Below are 19,154 nucleotides of genomic sequence, written 5' to 3' on the forward strand. Positions count from 1 at the left end.
TTATAGTATTCTGGTGAACAGTTTCTCTGGTTTTTCCTCAGTAAGTAACCAGGTCAGGGAAATTGACTCTGGTGAGGACAGTGACATGCAAGGGTTTGCAAGACATGCACAAAGAATATATAAATGTACTGTTAGAAAACAATGATGAAAAAGCATCTGCGGAAAAAATGATGGAGGACCTTAATTTCCTTAGGAGACAAAACAATAAAAGAAAAGGATGATGAAAAACAAAATGAAGATAAGCAGTTAACACTGCTAGATTAGTAGACTTTTTACTGAAAATGATCCTGACATGTCTAGAAATATAAGTGTGAAGCAGGGTCTGGAGATGATGACGATGGTTTATTATCACCTGTAGAAAGTACTGCAAGGAACACAGCAGAGAAGCATTATAGAGTTCATGAGTTCTTCAGGACAACCATTAACCACTGACAACTCTGAGTCCACATCAACACAAGAACCATGGCCGTCCACATCAACAGAAGAATCACAACCATCCAGATCATCACATGAATCACAACCATCCAGATCATCACATGAATCACAACCATCCAGATCATCACATGAATCACAACCATCCAGATCATCACATGAATCACAACCATCCAGATCATCACATGAATCACAACCATCCAGATCATCACATGAATCACAACCATCCAGATCATCACATGAATCACAACCATCTAGATCAACACAAGGATCACAGCCATTTACAGCAACACAAGGATCACATCCATCTACAGCAACACAAGGATCACATCCATCTACAGCAACACAAGGATCACATCCATCTATAGCAGCACAAGGATCACATCCATCTACAGTAACACAAGGATCACAGCCATCTACAGCAACACAAGGATCACATCCATCTACAGCAACACAAGGATCACATCCATCTACAGCAACACAAGGATCACAGCCATCTACAGCAACACAAGGATCACAGCCATCTACAGCAACACAAGGATCACAGCCATCTACAGCAGCACAAGGATCACAGCCATCTACAGCAACACAAGGATCACAGCCATCTACAGCAGCACAAGGATCACAGCCATCTACAGCAGCACAAGGATCACAGCCATCTACAGCAACACAAGGATCACATCCATCTACAGCAACACAAGGATCACAGCCATCTACAGCAACACAAGGATCACAGCCATCTACAGCAGCACAAGGATCACAGCCATCTACAGCAGCACAAGGATCACAGCCATCTACAGCAACACAAGGATCACATCCATCTACAGCCACACAAGGATCACATCCATCTACAGCAACACAAGGATCATAGCCATCTACAGCAACACAAGGATCACAGCCATCTACAGCAACACAAGGATCACAGCCATCTACAGCAACACAAGGATCACAGCCATCTACAGCAACACAAGGATCACATCCATCTACAGTAACACAAGGATCACAGCCATCTACAGCAACACAAGGATCACATCCATCTACAGCAACACAAGGATCACAGCCATCTACAGCAACACAAGGATCACAGCCATCTACAGCAACACAAGGATCACATCCATCTACAGCAACACAAGGATCACAGCCATCTACAGCAACACAAGGATCACAGCCATCTACAGCAACACACGGATCACATCCATCTATAGCAACACAAGGATCACATCCATCTACAGCAACACAAGGATCACATCCATCTACAGCAACACAAGGATCACAGCCATCTACAGCAACACAAGGATCACAGCCATCTACAGCAACACAAGGATCACATCCATCTACAGCAACACAAGGATCACAGCCATCTACAGCAACACAAGGATCACATCCATCTACAGCAACACAAGGATCACATCCATCTACAGCAACACAAGGATCACATCCATCTATTTCAACACAAGGATCACATCCATCTACAGCAACACAAGGATCACATCCATCTACAGCAACACAAGGATCACATCCATCTACAGCAACACAAGGATCACAGCCATCTACAGCAACACAAGGATCACATCCATCTATAGCAACACAAGGATCACATCCATCTACAGCAACACAAGGATCACATCCATCTACAGCAACACAAGGATCACATCCATCTACAGCAACACAAGGATCACATCCATCTACAGCAACACAAGGATCACATCCATCTACAGCAACACAAGGATCACATCCATCTATTTCAACACAAGGATCACAGCCATCTACAGCAACACAAGGATCACAGCCATCTACAGCAACACAAGGATCACATCCATCTACAGCAACACAAGGATCACATCCATCTACAGCAACACAAGGATCACATCCATCTACAGCAGCACAAGGATCACAGCCATCTACAGCAACACAAGGATCACATCCATCTATAGCAACACAAGGATCACATCCATCTACAGCAACACAAGGATCACAGCCATCTACAGCAACACAAGGATCACATCCATCTACAGCAACACAAGGATCACATCCATCTACAGCAACACAAGGATCACATCCATCTACAGCAGCACAAGGATCACAGCCATCTATAGCAACACAAGGATCACATCCATCTACAGCAACACAAGGATCACATCCATCTACAGCAGCACAAGGATCACAGCCATCTACAGCAACACAAGGATCACATCCATCTATAGCAACACAAGGATCACATCCATCTACAGCAACACAAGGATCACAGCCATCTACAGCAACACAAGGATCACATCCATCTACAGCAACACAAGGATCACATCCATCTACAGCAACACAAGGATCACATCCATCTACAGCAGCACAAGGATCACAGCCATCTATAGCAACACAAGGATCACATCCATCTACAGCAACACAAGGATCACATCCATCTACAGCAACACAAGGATCACATCCATCTACAGCAACACAAGGATCACAGCCATCTACAGCAACACAAGGATCACATCCATCTACAGCAACACATGACAGGGCTCAAAAGCAAGTAACTAGAAGAAAGATCTCAACAGTCACATAACCCACCGCACTGTTTTCTTCTTCTATTTCTTCATCCAGACCTCCAGCTGCATTCCATGCTGCCTGGAAAGTCTTGGGGATGGGCTTAGCATAAGGAGTTTTCTTAGAAAACCTGAAAATAAATAAATTTTCAATACATGCATAGATTTCCATATACTGTATTATAAAATAAACTATCAATAAGAAATTAATTACAGCCTCTCCTCACTTAGCAATGTACTCGTTTACCGACGACTCGGACTTACGACGGGCTCTCTGACCAGTATGCATACCTAAATAATGTATATTAGAGCTGATTTCCTCTATACAGTACACTATTGTAAAACATTTAAAAATATACTAAAAATGTTATAAATGATGCAAAGGTGACATAAAAACAATATCAAAGATCGTTGACACAAACATACTACTATTATAGTATGCTCCTTGCTTAGCAGTGAATTCACTTACCGACGTGGTCTTCGGAATGGAACCCCGTCGTTAAGTGAGGAGAGGCTGTATTCCTCCTTTGACTGGACATGTCATGTATAAGTGAAAATGCCTCAATTTGATAACTTATATAAATATGATAGTTTCAAGTGCTTATAGATGTATCTTCTACCTAAGGATACGTGCATTCACTAGCAACAATAATTTATCCTAGGAAAGAACAACTCTCTAAACCTTTGGTCTGACCACACTGTCAATACTAGTAGCTCACTGAGCCATCTGGTATGAGCTCCATATTTCAGAAGATGATACAGCAGCCTGTTCTCCAATACATACTGATGAGCCCATGATCAATACCTGCCTAGTAAGTTCTCAACCAAATGGGATACAAAAATTTAGTGTATGTCTGATGTCGTAAAGGATATTTGCTCAAATTTGATGTTCATAAAGAAATAACTCAACACTTGAAAAGGGGGACTGGGCTTAGCTTAAAAATTATTTAGGCTTTGCTAAGTAGACAGTATGAAAAAAAAAACATATCATATTCCTGTGTTTAATTTTATGAAGTAGTGATGTTGAACAACACTGGAGAATGTGACACAGTTCATGTACACACACATTTTTTTTTTTACCTCTATACCTACTTCCTGAAAGGTAAGGTGGCCCAAGTAAGAGAACATATTTACCATCATTCCTTCAACTGCTGTGTTTGTGTGCTGACATTACAATTCAATTACCTTCTGACTGCAATATCTTCACCCCTCTTTCAGAATGTAGGCACTGCCCTTTCTACCTCCCAGATTCAAGTCGAGTTAACCAATTTTCCCTGAACCCCTTCATAAGTGTTATCTTGCTTGCACTCCAACAGTGTGTTCATTAAAAGTCACTTGTCTCCATTCACTCAAATCTAATACTCTCGAACAAGCCTGCTGGATACTCAAGCCTCTAAAATTCAAAGCCTAATCTACTTCTTCCCTTCAACTGTTCCTGGAATCACCCTTACTCCTCTTACCTTCCACCCCAGATTTATACATCCCCTTCATCATCCTTTCCACCTCAACAACCACTTCTTAGCTCTAAGAATAGTACCCTTGGTGACCCCACACCACCTTAAATTCCACACTCCGAATTCTCTGCATAATATTTACACCACACATAGCAGTCAAATATGACATCTCTATTGTCTTTAGCTTCCTTCTCGCTGCAACATTCAAAAATCATTCCCCTTACCCATATAAAAGTGTTGGTACCATTATACTTTGGTAAGTTCCGTATTTGTTTCTATAAACCCCATTCTTTGCACAGATGCCCCAACACACCAACTACTTTTTCCCCTCACCTTACATAAACCCATCTGCTGACATGTCTGCTTTGAAATATCTAAATACATTCACTTCCTCCATTCTACCTCCCTCAAATCTGATATCAATCTACCATTCTTCAGACTTTTTGTTATAGAAGTAGATTATTTTTTAGCTTACCTATCAAATCCAGAACTGTCAAAGTCCAGACCAGGAATAGTCTCTGGCCCAGTGGACTCCGCTTCTTCTACCTTGTCTTCAGGACCCATACCAGGAATAATTCCTTGAGGGGTTAAGCCAGAGCCGATAGGAATATCATCTGTAAACATTAATCTTACTTAGCGATATTTTGCAACACAAGAGCACATGTACATACTGCAATCTGTAATACTGATAAATACTAACAACAGTGTCTCTTACTATAATATAGTGCCCTCATATTGTGACTCTAATATTACTACAAATCTTGCCTTGTGTTAAAGACAAACAGGGTGACAATTGTGAATAATGTATAAAGAAAAGACAAGTACAGAGAGTGATAGGGTGAACAGGGAAGCAAGTGGGTGGAACAGGTGGTAGGTTACTAAAATCAGTTAAGAGTTTTTATGAGGATAGTGAGGCTCAGGTTAGAGTATGTAGGAGAAAGGGAGATTATTTCACAGTAAAAGTAGGTCTTACACAGGAGTGTGTGATGTCACCACAGCTGTTAAAGAGAAGTGGGAGTTGTCACAGTTATGTTTTGCTGATGGCACTGTGCTTTTGGAAGAATCTGAAGACAAGTTGTAGAGCTTGGTGGATAAGTTTGGAAGGGCATGTAAAAGAAGGAAATTAAAAGTGAACATAGAAAAGAGCAAGGTAAAGAGGATAACAAAAAATCTAGGTAATGAAAGATTGGATATCAGACCGGAGGAAGTACGGAGGAAGTGAATGCATTCAGATATTTGGGAGCAGACTTGTTAGCAGATGGGTCTATGAAAGACAAGGCGAACCATAGAACTGATGAGGAAAAAAGGTGAACAGTGCACTGAGGAGTGAGTGAAAACAAAGAATGCTATCCATGGAAGCAAAGAGGGGAATGTCCGAGAGTATAGTAGTACCAACACTCTTATATGGGTGTGAAGCATGGGAGGTGAATATTGCAACAAGGAGAAGGCTGGAGGCAGTGGAGATGTCATGTCTGAGGGCAATGAATGGTGTGAATATTATGCAGAGAATCTGTAGCTTGGAAATTAGGAGGTGTGGGGTTTCTAAAAGCATTATACAGAGGACCAAGAAGGGATTGTTGAGGTGGTTTGGACATTTAGAGAGGATGGAACAAATAGAATGACTTGGAGGCAGTATAAATCTGTAATGGAAGGAAGGCGGGGTCTGGGTCATCCTAGGAAAGGTTGGAGAAAGGGGTTAAAGAAGATTTTATGCGCAAGGGACTTGGACTTCCAACAGGTGTACATGAGTATGTTAGATAGGAGTGAGTGGAGGCAAATTATTTTTATGACTTGATGTGCTGTTGGAGTGTGAGCAAAGTAACATTCATGAAGGAATTCAGGGAAACTGGTTAGCCAGACTGGAGTCCTGGAGGTGGAAAGTACAGTGTCTGCACTCTGAAGGAGGGGTGGAGATATTATGCAGTTTTTGAACTGTAGAGTAGGCATGCATCTGGCAAGACAGTGATGAACATGTGAGTGATGATGCAAGCACTTCTTTTTCGAGTCACCTGCCTCGATGGGAAACAGTTGATGTGTTAAAAAAAAAAAAAAAAGTACAGGGAGAGAGTTCTGATGCAAAAGAAAATAATGACATGTAAAGGGAGAGAAATCTGCTGTATAAGGAAGATAAAGAGCATTCTCCTGTACTAGGAAGAGGGAGAGTGTTCTTCAATAGAGTTCTTCTATATAAGGAAGTAGTAAAGACATAAACATTGAAAAAGTTCTGTTTAACCTGTTAACTGTCCAAACGTAGATCTATGTTCTCTCGCCTAGTGCTCCAAATATTAAAAAAAAAAAAAAAAAAAATTTAAATTCAAGAGGGCAATTTTCTGTGTGTAATAACACAAAAAAAAAAATGGGGTCAGTACTTACCAAGACATAAGACAGCACAGTTGGTGCTGGATGCTCACCTGATGACAACATGGAATCCTGACGCTTGCAGAAGAGTTGCCGGTATACCTTTTTTTTTCATCTTTTTTTAAATTTATATCATTTTTATGTTCTGATAATCACAATTTGTAGTAGTTCTTGTGATTTCATAGCCAATGTTTGTTCTACCACTAATATTAGGTACTGAAACAGTACTCAAATTGTCACAAACACACTGACAAGTGAACATTTTCACTTGCCTTGGTCACCTACTATTGTCTAGAAACATATACAAAGTATTTATAGGTCCCAGCAATGTTTTAGACATGCTGGAGTGTATATGAAGCTCTTTAAAGCATGGTGTAAGATGAGTGTCACTCCACTGCTGATAGTGCAGCAGTGGAGTGACATTTGATGATTGTGCACTACCTTGGCTTTGTTTCACTGTTACATATAAACACGTCTATCTGTTTGCCTATCTGTTTGTTTGTCTGTCTGTCTGTCTGTCTGTCTATTTGTCAATCTGTCTAGCTCTGTCTCATTATCTTGGTCTCTGCTTATTTTTCTGTCTGCCTGTGATATTACAGGTATTACACACAATGCAGAGTCGTCACGTCTGATTCCTGAACAAGTATAAATGCATATAGCTTGCCAGTCATCCTCATTAAGCACTGTATAGCACTTAGTGTGGAATTTTTGAGTTATCTCAGGCAATTTAGACTATGTATGTGTACCTGTGAGACAGAGACAGACACAGAGGCAGAGACGAAAATGAAAATGATTATTTCCTTGAAAAGCTTACAATATGTGGTTTACATATTATAAAATATTAATTACAAGGAAGGCCTCTAGCATGCCTAGGCATTTCAGGCAGACTAACCCTAATTCTTACTCAAAATTGACACAGGCTATAGAGCAGTGGTCCCTCGATATTCGTAGGGCTCGAGAATCGTAATTTTTGGAAATCGTAGCGATATTTTCGTAACATGGGCTAGCTAATCGTAGATTGACTCGCGAAGAGTAGTTCGTCCGGGAGGCATACGCACGCTCTGAGCCAAGGCGGCCTCCCTTCCCAGCCAGTGTGGCACTGTTTACTAGTGAGTGACAGTCCCCTCACTTGCTCATACGAAATATTTCATAATATTCCATTCATTTTAGTGCTTCCAAGTACTAAATAAGCTACCATGGCTCCAAAACAAGCTCCTAGCGCCAAGCCTTTGGTAAAGAAGGTGAGAAATACGATTGAATTTAAGAAAAACATCATTGAACAATATGAAAGTGGCGTACATGTGGCCAAACTGGCCAGGATGTATAACAAACCCTATACAACCATATGTTCCATCGTGGCCAAGAAAAAGGAAATCAAGGATGCTGATGTTGCAAAGGGGGTAAATATGCTGACTAAAATGAGATCACCAGTACTCGAAGAGGTTGAGAAGTTATTATTGGTGTGGATAAACGAGAAACAATTAGCAGGAGATAGTATTATGACGCCGATTATTTGTGAAAAGGCTAGGCAGTTGCATGATGATCTGGTAAAGAAATTGCCTGCAACTAGTGGTGATGTGAGTGAATTTAAGGCCAGCAAAGGTTGGTTTGAGAGATTTAAGAACAGTAGTGGCATACACAGTGTGGTAAGGCATGGTGAGGCTGCCAGTTCAGACCACAAAGCGGCTGAAAAATATGTGCATGAATTCAAGGAGTACATAGAGGCTGAAGGACTGAAACCTGAACAAGTGTTCCATTGTGACGAAACAGGCCTCTTTTGGAAGAAAATGCCAAAGAGGACCTACATTACACAGGAAGAAAAGGCACTGCTAGGACACAAACCTATGAAAGACAGGCTGATGCTCATGTTCTCTGCTAATGCTAGCGGGGATTTCAAAGTGAAGCCGTTACTAGTGTACCATTCTGAAAATCCCAGAGTGTTCAGGAAAAACAATGTTATGAAGAGTAAATTGTGTGTGTTTTGGAAATCTAATAGTAAGGCATGGGTCACGAGGGAAATTTTCGTCGAGTGGTTCAATGAAGTGTTTGGCCCTAGTGTGAAGAATTACCTCCTGGAAAAGAAATTGGATCTCAAGTGCCTCCCAGTAATGGACAATGTACCTGCTCATCCTCCAAACTTGGATGACCTAATTTTCGAGGAGTTTGGGTTCATCACAGTAAGGTTCTTGCCCCCGAATACCACTCCTCTCCTCCAGCCCATGGGCCAACAGATCATTGCAAGCTTTAAAAAACTCTACACCAAAGCAATGTTTCAAAGGCGCTTGAATGTGACCTCAGACACTCACTTGACCCTAAGAGATTTTTGGAGAGAACACTTCAGCATCCTCCACTGCATAACCTTTATAGGTACGGCTAGGGAGGGAGTGACTACCAGGGCTTTGAACTCTGCTTGGAGAAAATTGTGGCCAGATTGTGTCGACTAGAGGGATTTTGAAGGGTTTGGGGCTGACCCTGATGAGCCTATGTCTGTTGTTAAATCTATTGTGGCACTGGGGAGTTCCATGGGGTTGGATGTGAGTTTGGAGGATGTGGAAGAGTTGGTGGAAGACCACAACAAAGAGCTCACCACTGAGGAGCTGCAAGAGCTTCAGCAGGAAGAGCAACAGATCGCAGCTCAGAATCTTGCTGCAGAGGAGGAGGAAGAGAGATGGAAGAAGGTGCCTTCTTCAGAAATTAAGGAGATTTTTGAAATGTAGGGTAAGATGGAAAGATTTATGGAGAAACATCACCCTGACAAGGCTGTTGCAAGCCATGTTGGCAACATGTACAGTGACAAAGTCTTGGCCCATTTTAGGGAAGTGTTAAAGAGACGCAAGAAAGAGAGCTCTCTGGACAGTTATTTTGCGAGACAGGACTCCAGTCACTCTCAAGCTGGTCCTAGTGGCATTAAGAAACAGAGAAGAGAAGTAACCCCAGAAAAGCAATTGGTACCTGAGGTGTTGATGGAAGGGGATTCCCCTTCCAAACTGTAAATAATCCAATCTCTCTCCTCCAGTCTTCAATACACTAAGAAGAATCTCCAATAAAGGTAAGTGTTATGCTGTTAATGTTTCATTCATCATGTCCCACTGTATTGTTTATGTACTACATCTATATTTCATGTAAAAATTTTTTTTGTTTTAGTACTTCTGGGTGTCAGGAACGGATTAATTGTATTTACATTATTTCTTATGGGGAAAATTGATTCGAAAATCGTAGATTTCGATAATAATAACACCTCCAGGAATGGATTAATTACGATAAACGAGGGACCACTGTACCTTATTGCATATTAGGTAACTGAAGTGATTAATTAGATTTATAATAATGAGGTAGTACAAAACCTATAACAATATTACAATTACTAAATTTAGTAATGAGAATGGTTAAGTCTTAGCATGATACACTGTTTCTATTACTGTTCCTATACTGGGAGAGTATCTTAGGCAAACTTAGGGCTAACTTAAGGTTTATTAGGCAGTAGCTATATTAGGAATTTAATGTTTAGAGTCATTTGGGTGAGTGTAAGTGTAAATTAGGGGAAATCACAGACATCAAGAGTAAATCAAATTTGTTTTGGATGTGTGCATAATGCAAAAAAGAGAATAGGTGGTTTTCATATAGTTAGCTGATGATGAGGCATGTCAGGGAGATAAGATGTTTTTAACTGTAGTTTTGAAAATGGTGGTTGAGTCTACAGTTCAAGAGTTTTCTGGCAGGGAGTTCCAGATTTTAGGCCCTGTTATGTGATTTGAATTTTTGTAGAGATTTAGCCAGACACGGGAAATGTCATAGAGATTATTGTGTCTGGTATTGTGTCTATGGGTCCTGTCACAACTATTAAGAAAGTGTTTTAGTTCTGGGTTTTTATTAGAGTTTAAGGTTCTGTAAATGTAGGTTGCACAGTAGTAGGTGTGAATGTTCTGTACAGTGAGTAAGTTTAGGCCTTTGAAGAGTGGGGGGGGGGGGTTCCTAGTATTGGATTCCGTGACAATTCTTACTGCGGCTTTTTGTTGGGTGATTATTGGCTTTAGGTGGGTTGCTGCTGCTGATCCCCAGGCACAAACAGCATAGGTGAGGGAGGGATAGATGAGTGAATAGTATAGTGTGAGTAGGGTGGATTGTGGTATGTAGTAACGTATCTTGGAGAAGATCCCAACCATTTTGGATTTTTTTTTTTATGTGTTGGATATGTGTGTTGAATTTCAGGTTGCTGTCAAGGCGCAGGCCCAGGAATTTGCCCTCATTATGTTTATAATAAGAGTGCTGTCAACCATAATGTTCAGCTGTGCAGCACCTGTTCTGTTCCCAAACATAATATAGAAGGTTTTGTCAGTACAGTGGACCCCCGACATACGATGTCCCCAACCTACGTTAAAACCAACCTACGATGCTTTTCACCATAAAAATTTGACCCCGACATACACTGAAAAACTCAACCTACAGCATTCGTCCGGTATGCGTCCACACGTCTGTCCGCCTGAGCGTGCCTCAGCTGGCCTACCTTCAGTTAGTGTGCCAATGTCTACAAGCCGGATTTTTTTTTTTTTCAACAAGTCAGCCATCTCCCACCGAGGCAGGGATATTTTGTATTATTCCAGTGTTTTTAGTGCTTCTAACTGCTAAATAAGCCACCATGAGGCCAAAGAAAGCTTCTAGTGTCAACCCTGTGGTAAAAAGGGTGAGAAATATTATCGAAATACTATCGTACCACGGTCAGCTGCTGCTGCTGCTCTAGCACCATCAGCTGCTGCTGTAGCATCGTCAGCTGCTGCTGCTGCTGTAGCACCATTGTTGGTGTGGCTTATCGAGAATACCTAGAAACAATTAACCCCAGAGGGTTAGCCACCCAGGATAACCCAAAAAAGTCAGTGTGTCATCGAGGACTGTCTAACTTATTTCCACTGGGGTTTTTAATCTTGTCTCCCAGGATGTGACCCACACCAGTCGACTAACACCCAGGTGAACAGGAAAAAATGCCTGGAACTAGTGCTCATATTGGTGAATTTAAGGCCAGCAAAGGTTGGTTTGAGAGATTTAAGAATTGCAGTGGCATACACAGTGTGATAAGGCCTGTTCTGGAAGAAAATGCCAAACAGGACCTACATTGCTCAGGAGGAAAAGGCACTCCCAGGACACAGTGTCTCATCAGTCATTGCTGCATCTTCAATAAAGGTAAGTGTCATTTATTCTTTATTTAGTAGAGTAGTACATGCACAATATATATTGTGCATGTACTTCTCTACTAATGTGTATGTAGCCTTCTTTTTGTGTGTAGGAAAATGCATATTTCATGTGGTAACATTTTTTTCTTCATACTTTTGGGTATCTTGCACGGATTAATTTGATTTTCCTTATTTCTTATGGGGAAAATTAATTCAACCTACGATCATTTCGTCTTACAATGGGCTCTCAGGAACGGATTAATATCATAGGTCAGGGGACAACTGTATTAAGTGTAAGTTTATTAGCAGTCATCCAGGCTGATGTTTTTACGAGCTCTTCATTAACAATGATCTACGTTTTATGTTTCGTGCCTCCAAATTTGGTACTATTGGCTTGAGATGCCTGGTCAGTGCAGTATTAAAAAAAATTTGGGTCCACTTAGTACCTTATGGAAGCACCAGTTCAATTGAGCACCAGCAAGAGCAAACAGCATGGCAAACACCAGATGCTGACCCTGAGTTTAGTGGCTTTGAGATGGATGTAGCCACATGTGGTTGAGGAAATATAAAAAACCTTGATAATAACCAATATCCAACATTTTGCAGCATCCTTTCGTTTTTTAATACCACTGGTGGTGTCATCCTATCAGAATGTCCAATAACCTATGCCCTAAGTAAAGAGAAACAATTCGGGAACATGTGTAATACATGTTTGGCAGGCCGCTGGCTGGGTGAGTGTCTGGCTGGGTGGGTGGATGGCTAGGTGGGTGGATGGCTGGTTGACGGGTTGGCTGATTGAATTTGGCCGTCTCTATCTCTGTCCGTGTATCCATGTCTATCCATGTCTCTCTCAATCCCTGTCTCTGTCTATCCATGTCTCTCTCAATCCCTGTCTCTGTCTATCCTTGTCTCTCTCAATCCCTGTCTCTGTCTATCCTTGTCTCTGTCTATCTCTGTCTCTGTCTATCCTTGTCTCTGTCTATCTCTGTCTCACAGGCATAGGTATTGCAATCTATTACTCTAACCAACTATCTTGTATTAGCACTACTTGCTTTAGTGATGAATATGGGGAATACATTTTTGCTAATTTTACTGTAAAAAACCTTAAGACGCCTATAACAATCGATGCCATTTACCTGATACCCCACACAAACATCCCAAATTTCAGTGAAAAATTAAAGGCACTAATAACTAACAGACAAATGAACAAGCACCACCTTTTCTTAGCTGGAGACTTCAATATCAACCTTGGCCTACTAGATGATCAGCCTGTAACTGATTTCATCAACAATATGAACAACACACTTCTCATACCAACAATAACTAAACCAACCAGGCTCACTGAGACAAGTGCAACCATGATAGACCACATATGGACCAATATACTAGCCTCCCTTAAATCAGGGATAATCACAGACAGCACTACTGACCACTACCCAATCTTCCTCTTAACAAACATTAGTAAACCACCACTGGATTACAACAAAGTTTCATTTAGACTCCATGACGAGGTCTCAATAAGGAAGTTCACAGCAGACCTAGAGACTGTTGACTGGCCTACAGAATTCTCTAAGGCCAACGGTATTGACGATTGGACAGACATTTTTCTTAACAAATTACTTAGACTATACAACAAACATTGTCCTATAAAAACGAAACAGATCACGAATAAATGGCTCGGTTGCCCATGGCTAACCAGCAGCATTCTGAAATCCATTGATAAGAAACACCAATATGAAAAGCAATATAGACAGGGCTTAATACACAAAGATATTCTTAAACACTATTCATCAGTTCTCACCAAAGTAATAAAGAAAGCCAAACAACTGTACTACTCCAGCAGATTCACTGACACAAGAGGAGACATAAAAAAGACCTGGAAAACACTCTCTCAGATTCTGGGCATCCACAAACTGAAAAAAAAACAAGAATATTGTCCTAACTAAACCTAATGAAACACCACTGCATCCCACTGAAACAGCTAACAAGATAAACGACTTCTTCTCAACCATAGGATCTAATCTTGCCAGTAAAATCCCACGTACCAACGCCCATGCCGGGGACTATCTAGATGGGAATTTCCCAAATTCCTTCTATCTTGTTCCAACTGAGCCCACCGAAGTCACTGAGATTATAAAGTCACTTAAAAAACACTCAGGGAACCTGTCTCATGTCCCACCATTATTGTACAAGCGAGCAGCCCATGTCCTTTCGCATTTTATTTCATTACTTTTTAACAAGTCACTAGAAACTAGCACCTTCCCGAAACTACTCAAGACAGCAAGGGTTACACCAATACATAAAGGTGGTGACCCTACAGATGTAAACAACTACAGGCCAATATCAAACTTACCATTGCTATCCAAAATCTTCGAGAAACTCATGCACAGGAGACTGTATTCATTTATAATGGCACAAAACATACTCAACCCCTGCCAATTTGGATTCAGGAAAAATAAAATCACTAATGATGCAATTGTATAAATGCTAGATCTGCTTTACACAGCATTGGAAAATAAGGAATATCCGCTAGGAATTTTTATTGACCTAAGAAAAGCTTTTGACACAGTAGACCATGGCATCCTACCCCACAAACTTGACCATTATAATATAAGAGGCCATCCGCTTGCATATTTCAAATCCTACCTTACTAATAGGTATCAGTATGTCACCATTAAAGACACAGCATCATCAACACGGCCACTTGATACTGGAGTTCCGCAGGGAAGTGTCCTTGGACCCCTGCTCTTCCTCATTTACATCAATGATCTTCCAAACGTATCCCAACACCTGAAACCCATTCTCTTTGCTGACGACACGACTTTTGTCATCTCTCACCCTAATCTTGCCACCCTCAACACCATTGCTAATGAGGAGCTGCTCAAAATATCAACTAGGATGACAGCCAATAAACTTAAACTTAACACTGACAAAACCTACTACATTATGTTTGGTAGCAGAGCAGGTGCTGCGCAACTTAACATTAAGATCGACAGCACTCTAATTGCCAGACATAATGAGGACAAATTCCTAGGCCTATACCTCAACAACAACAACCTGAATTTCAGCACCCATATCCAACACATATCAAAAAAAGTATCCAAAACAGTTGGGACCCTCTCCAAGATACGATATTACGTGCCGCAAAATGCTCTTCTCACACTATACCATTCACTCATTTATCCATACCTCACCTATGCTATTTGTACTTGGAGATCAACTGCAGCAATACACCTAAAGCCAATAATAACTCAACAAAAAACTGCAATAAGAATAATCACTAAATCCCATCCCTCGCAACACCCCCCCCCCCTCCGCTCTTCATAGATCTAAACTTACTCCCTGTTCAGAACATCCACACTTACTACTGTGCAATCTACATATACAGGACCTTAAATTTCAATATTAACCTTGACCTAAAATGCTTTCTTGATAGTTGTGACAGGACCCACAGGCATAACACCAGACACAAACATCTCTATGACATTCCCCGTGTCCGACTAAACCTTTACAAAAATTCAATGTATGTCAAAGGCCCTAAAATCTGAAACACCCTACCTGAAAACTCTAGAACTGCAGACACATTCATCACCTTCAAAACTACTGTTAGAAAACATCTTATCTCCCTGATACACCCCATCAACTAACTACATAAAAACCACCTGGTGGTCCACATTTACACTCACTCACCCATTTGACTATAAGCACAGAAATACGTATCCTAATCTTAAAATAATGATTCCTAACTAGTCATAAGTTTGCCTGTGATACTCCAATATAGAAACTATGTATTGTGCCAAAACAAAAGCATTCACATTGCTAAACTCACAAACTAGTATTTGTCACTTGTTATTTAGTCAACTTACTCCACAATTTGTTATAATTTAGGGTTAAGAATTAATCTAAGTTTGCCCGAAATGCCTAGCCATGCTAGGTGTTCTAGTGGCCCCCTCTGTAATTAGTATTTTACTACATGTAAACCACACAATAACCAAAATCTGTAAACCCCACATTGTAAACCTTATTGAGAATAAACTTTGATTTGATTTGATTTGAATACAGTTATTATTCATAGTGTAGCTTACCTAGGATATCCCCCAAAAATCCAGACAAAGTGCTATACTGTGCTTGTATATATATGGCATAATAAGCATTTTCACTTGTTCAGGAATCAGATGTGATGAATCTGCATCGTTGAGTAATACCTGTTGATTCTTGAGCTACTCTCCGAGACAGAGAGAGGAAGACAGGTAGAAAAAAAAGAGGAGACAGAGATAAACAGAGACAGAGCTAGACAGACAGATAGACAGGAAGACACAGACACAGTGACAGATAGACATGTTTATGTGTAACAGTGAAAACAAATAAAGCCAAGGTAGTGCACGATAATCAAATGTCACTCCACTGCTGCACCGTCAGCAGTGGAGTGACACTCGTCTTACTCCCGCATGTCCAAAGCATTGCTGGGACCTATAAATACTATGTATACATTTTTAGACAATAGTATGTGACTAAGGTAGGTGAAAATGTTCACCTGTCACTGTGTTTGTGCCTATTTGAGTACTATTTCAGTAGCTAATATTAGTGTCAGAACAAAGATTGACTAGAAAATCAAAATAACTACTATAAATTGCAATTATCAGAACATAAAAATTATATAAATTAAAAAAAAAATGAGAAAAACAGCATATCGGCAACACTTCTGCAAGTGACAGCGCTTCATGTTACCGTCAGGTGAGCAACATGCACCGACTTTGCGGCTTTATATCTCCGTAAGTACAGACCCTAAAACTTTCTTTTTCTACATTACTTTATGTAAAAAAAATTTCTCTTTATTTAAAAAAAAAAATAATTTTTTCATAATATTCAGAACATTGGGCAAGAGAATGTAGAGCTACATTTGGAGAGTTAATGGGTTAATAAGACATGAAATCAATGAATCCCTGGTGTTTGCCATGCTCTTTGCTCTAGCTGGCACTCAACTGAACTGGTGCTCCCACAAGTCTATCGAAAACCTACCAACCAACACGTTCTTCACTTCTACTCTCACCACAACGCCAAAACTAAACGTGGTGTAATTATAGGCTTTTTCATGCATGCACTCACAATCTGCAGCAATGAGTTCCTTGAGGAAGAGTGCTCTCTAATTGAACAAGTATTTTCTAAACTTCACTTTCCTCGTCACTTCATTAGAAACTGCAGATGCTGGGCATATAACATCTTGAACACACCCAGAGAAGACACTGCCAAGAGGGGATACATAGTCCTCCCGACCAACTCCATTGCCAAACATGTTTCCAACATCTTTTACATAAGAACATAAGAAAGGAGGAACACTGCAGAAGGCCTACTGGCCCATACAAGGCAGGTCCTTATCAAAATGACCTCTACCCAAAGCTACCCAAGAATTTACTCCCATACCCAATGACACAAACCAAACCCAGCCCCTCCCACTCATATATTTGTCCAATCTCTCTTTAAAGCTGCCCAAAGTCCTAGCCTTGATCACCCAACTGGGAAGATTATTCCATGCATGCACAACTCTGTTAGGAAACCAGTACTTACCTACGCTCTTTCTAAATCTTAAATTTATCCAACCTGAATCCATTATTCCTGGTACTTACCTGGTTCGACACCCTCAGTACTTTATTAACATCTCCTTTGTTTATGCCTAGAACTGCAGACACATTCATCACTTTCAAAACTACAGTTAGAAAACATCTTATCTCCCTGATACACCCCGACAACTAACTACATGATAACCACCTGGTGGTTCAAAATTACACTCACACACCCACTGACTATAAACCCAGAAATACTAATCTTAATCTTAAAATAATAAATCCTAACTAGTCATAAGTTTGCCTATGATACTCAAATATAGACACCTTGAATTGTGCCAAAACAAAAGCATTAACATTGCTAAACTCACAAATTATGATGTAGTCACTTAGCCTTAATACTATAATCCGTAAGGATTTAATGTTAAGAATTAATCTAAGTCTGCTCGAAATGTCTAGCCATGCTAGGTGTCCTAGTGGCCCCCTCTGTAATTAGTATTTTATAATATGTAAACCACAAAATACCCAAAACCTGTAAACTCCACATTGTAACCATTATAGAGAATAAACTTGAATTGAATTGAATGATATCTCCATTCATTCTATGTCTCTCCAGAGAGTGGAGATTTAAGGCTTTAAGTCTACCTTCATACAGGAGACTCCTTACACAGTAAATCATTTTAGTCATTCTTGTCTGAATGTTCTCCAATGAGTCTGTATCCATCCCATAGTAAGGAGACCAAAACTGAGCGGCATAATCTAAATGAGACCTCACCAGTGATGTATGGAGCTGTAAAATAACTTTTGGACCTCTGTTACTTATACTTCTTGAGATAAATCTAAGTAATCTGTTAGCCTTGTTGTGCACACTTAGGCACTGCTGTCTTGGCTTTAGATTTCTGCTTACCATGACTCCCAAGTCTTTTTCACATTCTGTATGATCAAGCTCTACTTCACCTAGTTTATAGCTTCGAGTAACCTAGTTTATAGCTTCGAGGAAAGTATTGGTTTGGAAATAGGGCAGTTGATGAGCGGAACAGTCTGCCTAGTAGAGTTATTGAAGCTAAAACATTGGGTAGTTCCAAATTTAGGTAAGATAAATACATGAGTGAGAGGGGTTCGATCTGAGTGAGACTTGCATAATGAGTAAATAGAATCATCAAAACTTATTTCATGGGTAGCACTGAAAACTGGGTTGGGGAAATATTTTGTTATTGGGAAGGATTGTAAAGGACCTGCCTAATATGGGCCTCATTCCAAGTATCTGCATACAATACCTCATTTCAAGTATCTACATCCACATCCACCACCATCAAGGACATTACCAGTAATAGACAGGACAAGCTTCAATGCTCTGCAGGGGTATACATAATCTCCTGTAATGACTGCAGCAAATTATACATGGGCAAAACATCCAGAGACCTCCAAACATGTATTTCAGAACACCAGTACGCAGGCAGATCGGACAATTTAAGGAATGCCTGTGTTCAACATCAAAATTCACACAACCATTTAATCAACTACACAAATGCAAGACTTATTGCCTGAGAAGAAAACACTCAATACTGCAGAATCCTGGAATAATCACTTATCTGTATATCCAACAACTTCAACCAAAAGAATGGCTTCTATAACATAGATGAA

At 40.3% G+C, this 19,154-nt stretch overlaps 1 protein-coding gene across 1 annotated transcript in view; it reads right to left on the bottom strand.

Annotated features, from left to right (window-relative positions):
* Wdr33 (WD repeat domain 33) overlaps positions 1 to 19,154 on the bottom strand; it is a 162,561-nt gene that overhangs the window by 70,001 nt on the left and 73,406 nt on the right. The window contains exons 8-9 of the mRNA XM_070079498.1: positions 4,902 to 5,040; positions 2,998 to 3,103 (exon numbers count right to left, since the gene is read on the bottom strand). Coding sequence (XP_069935599.1) covers positions 2,998 to 3,103; positions 4,902 to 5,040 — 245 coding nt within the window. The remainder of the gene's footprint in view (positions 1 to 2,997; positions 3,104 to 4,901; positions 5,041 to 19,154) is intronic.

This window comes from Cherax quadricarinatus, chromosome 6, assembly GCF_038502225.1.
Source record: "Cherax quadricarinatus isolate ZL_2023a chromosome 6, ASM3850222v1, whole genome shotgun sequence".
NCBI classification, from domain to species: domain Eukaryota; kingdom Metazoa; phylum Arthropoda; class Malacostraca; order Decapoda; family Parastacidae; genus Cherax; species Cherax quadricarinatus.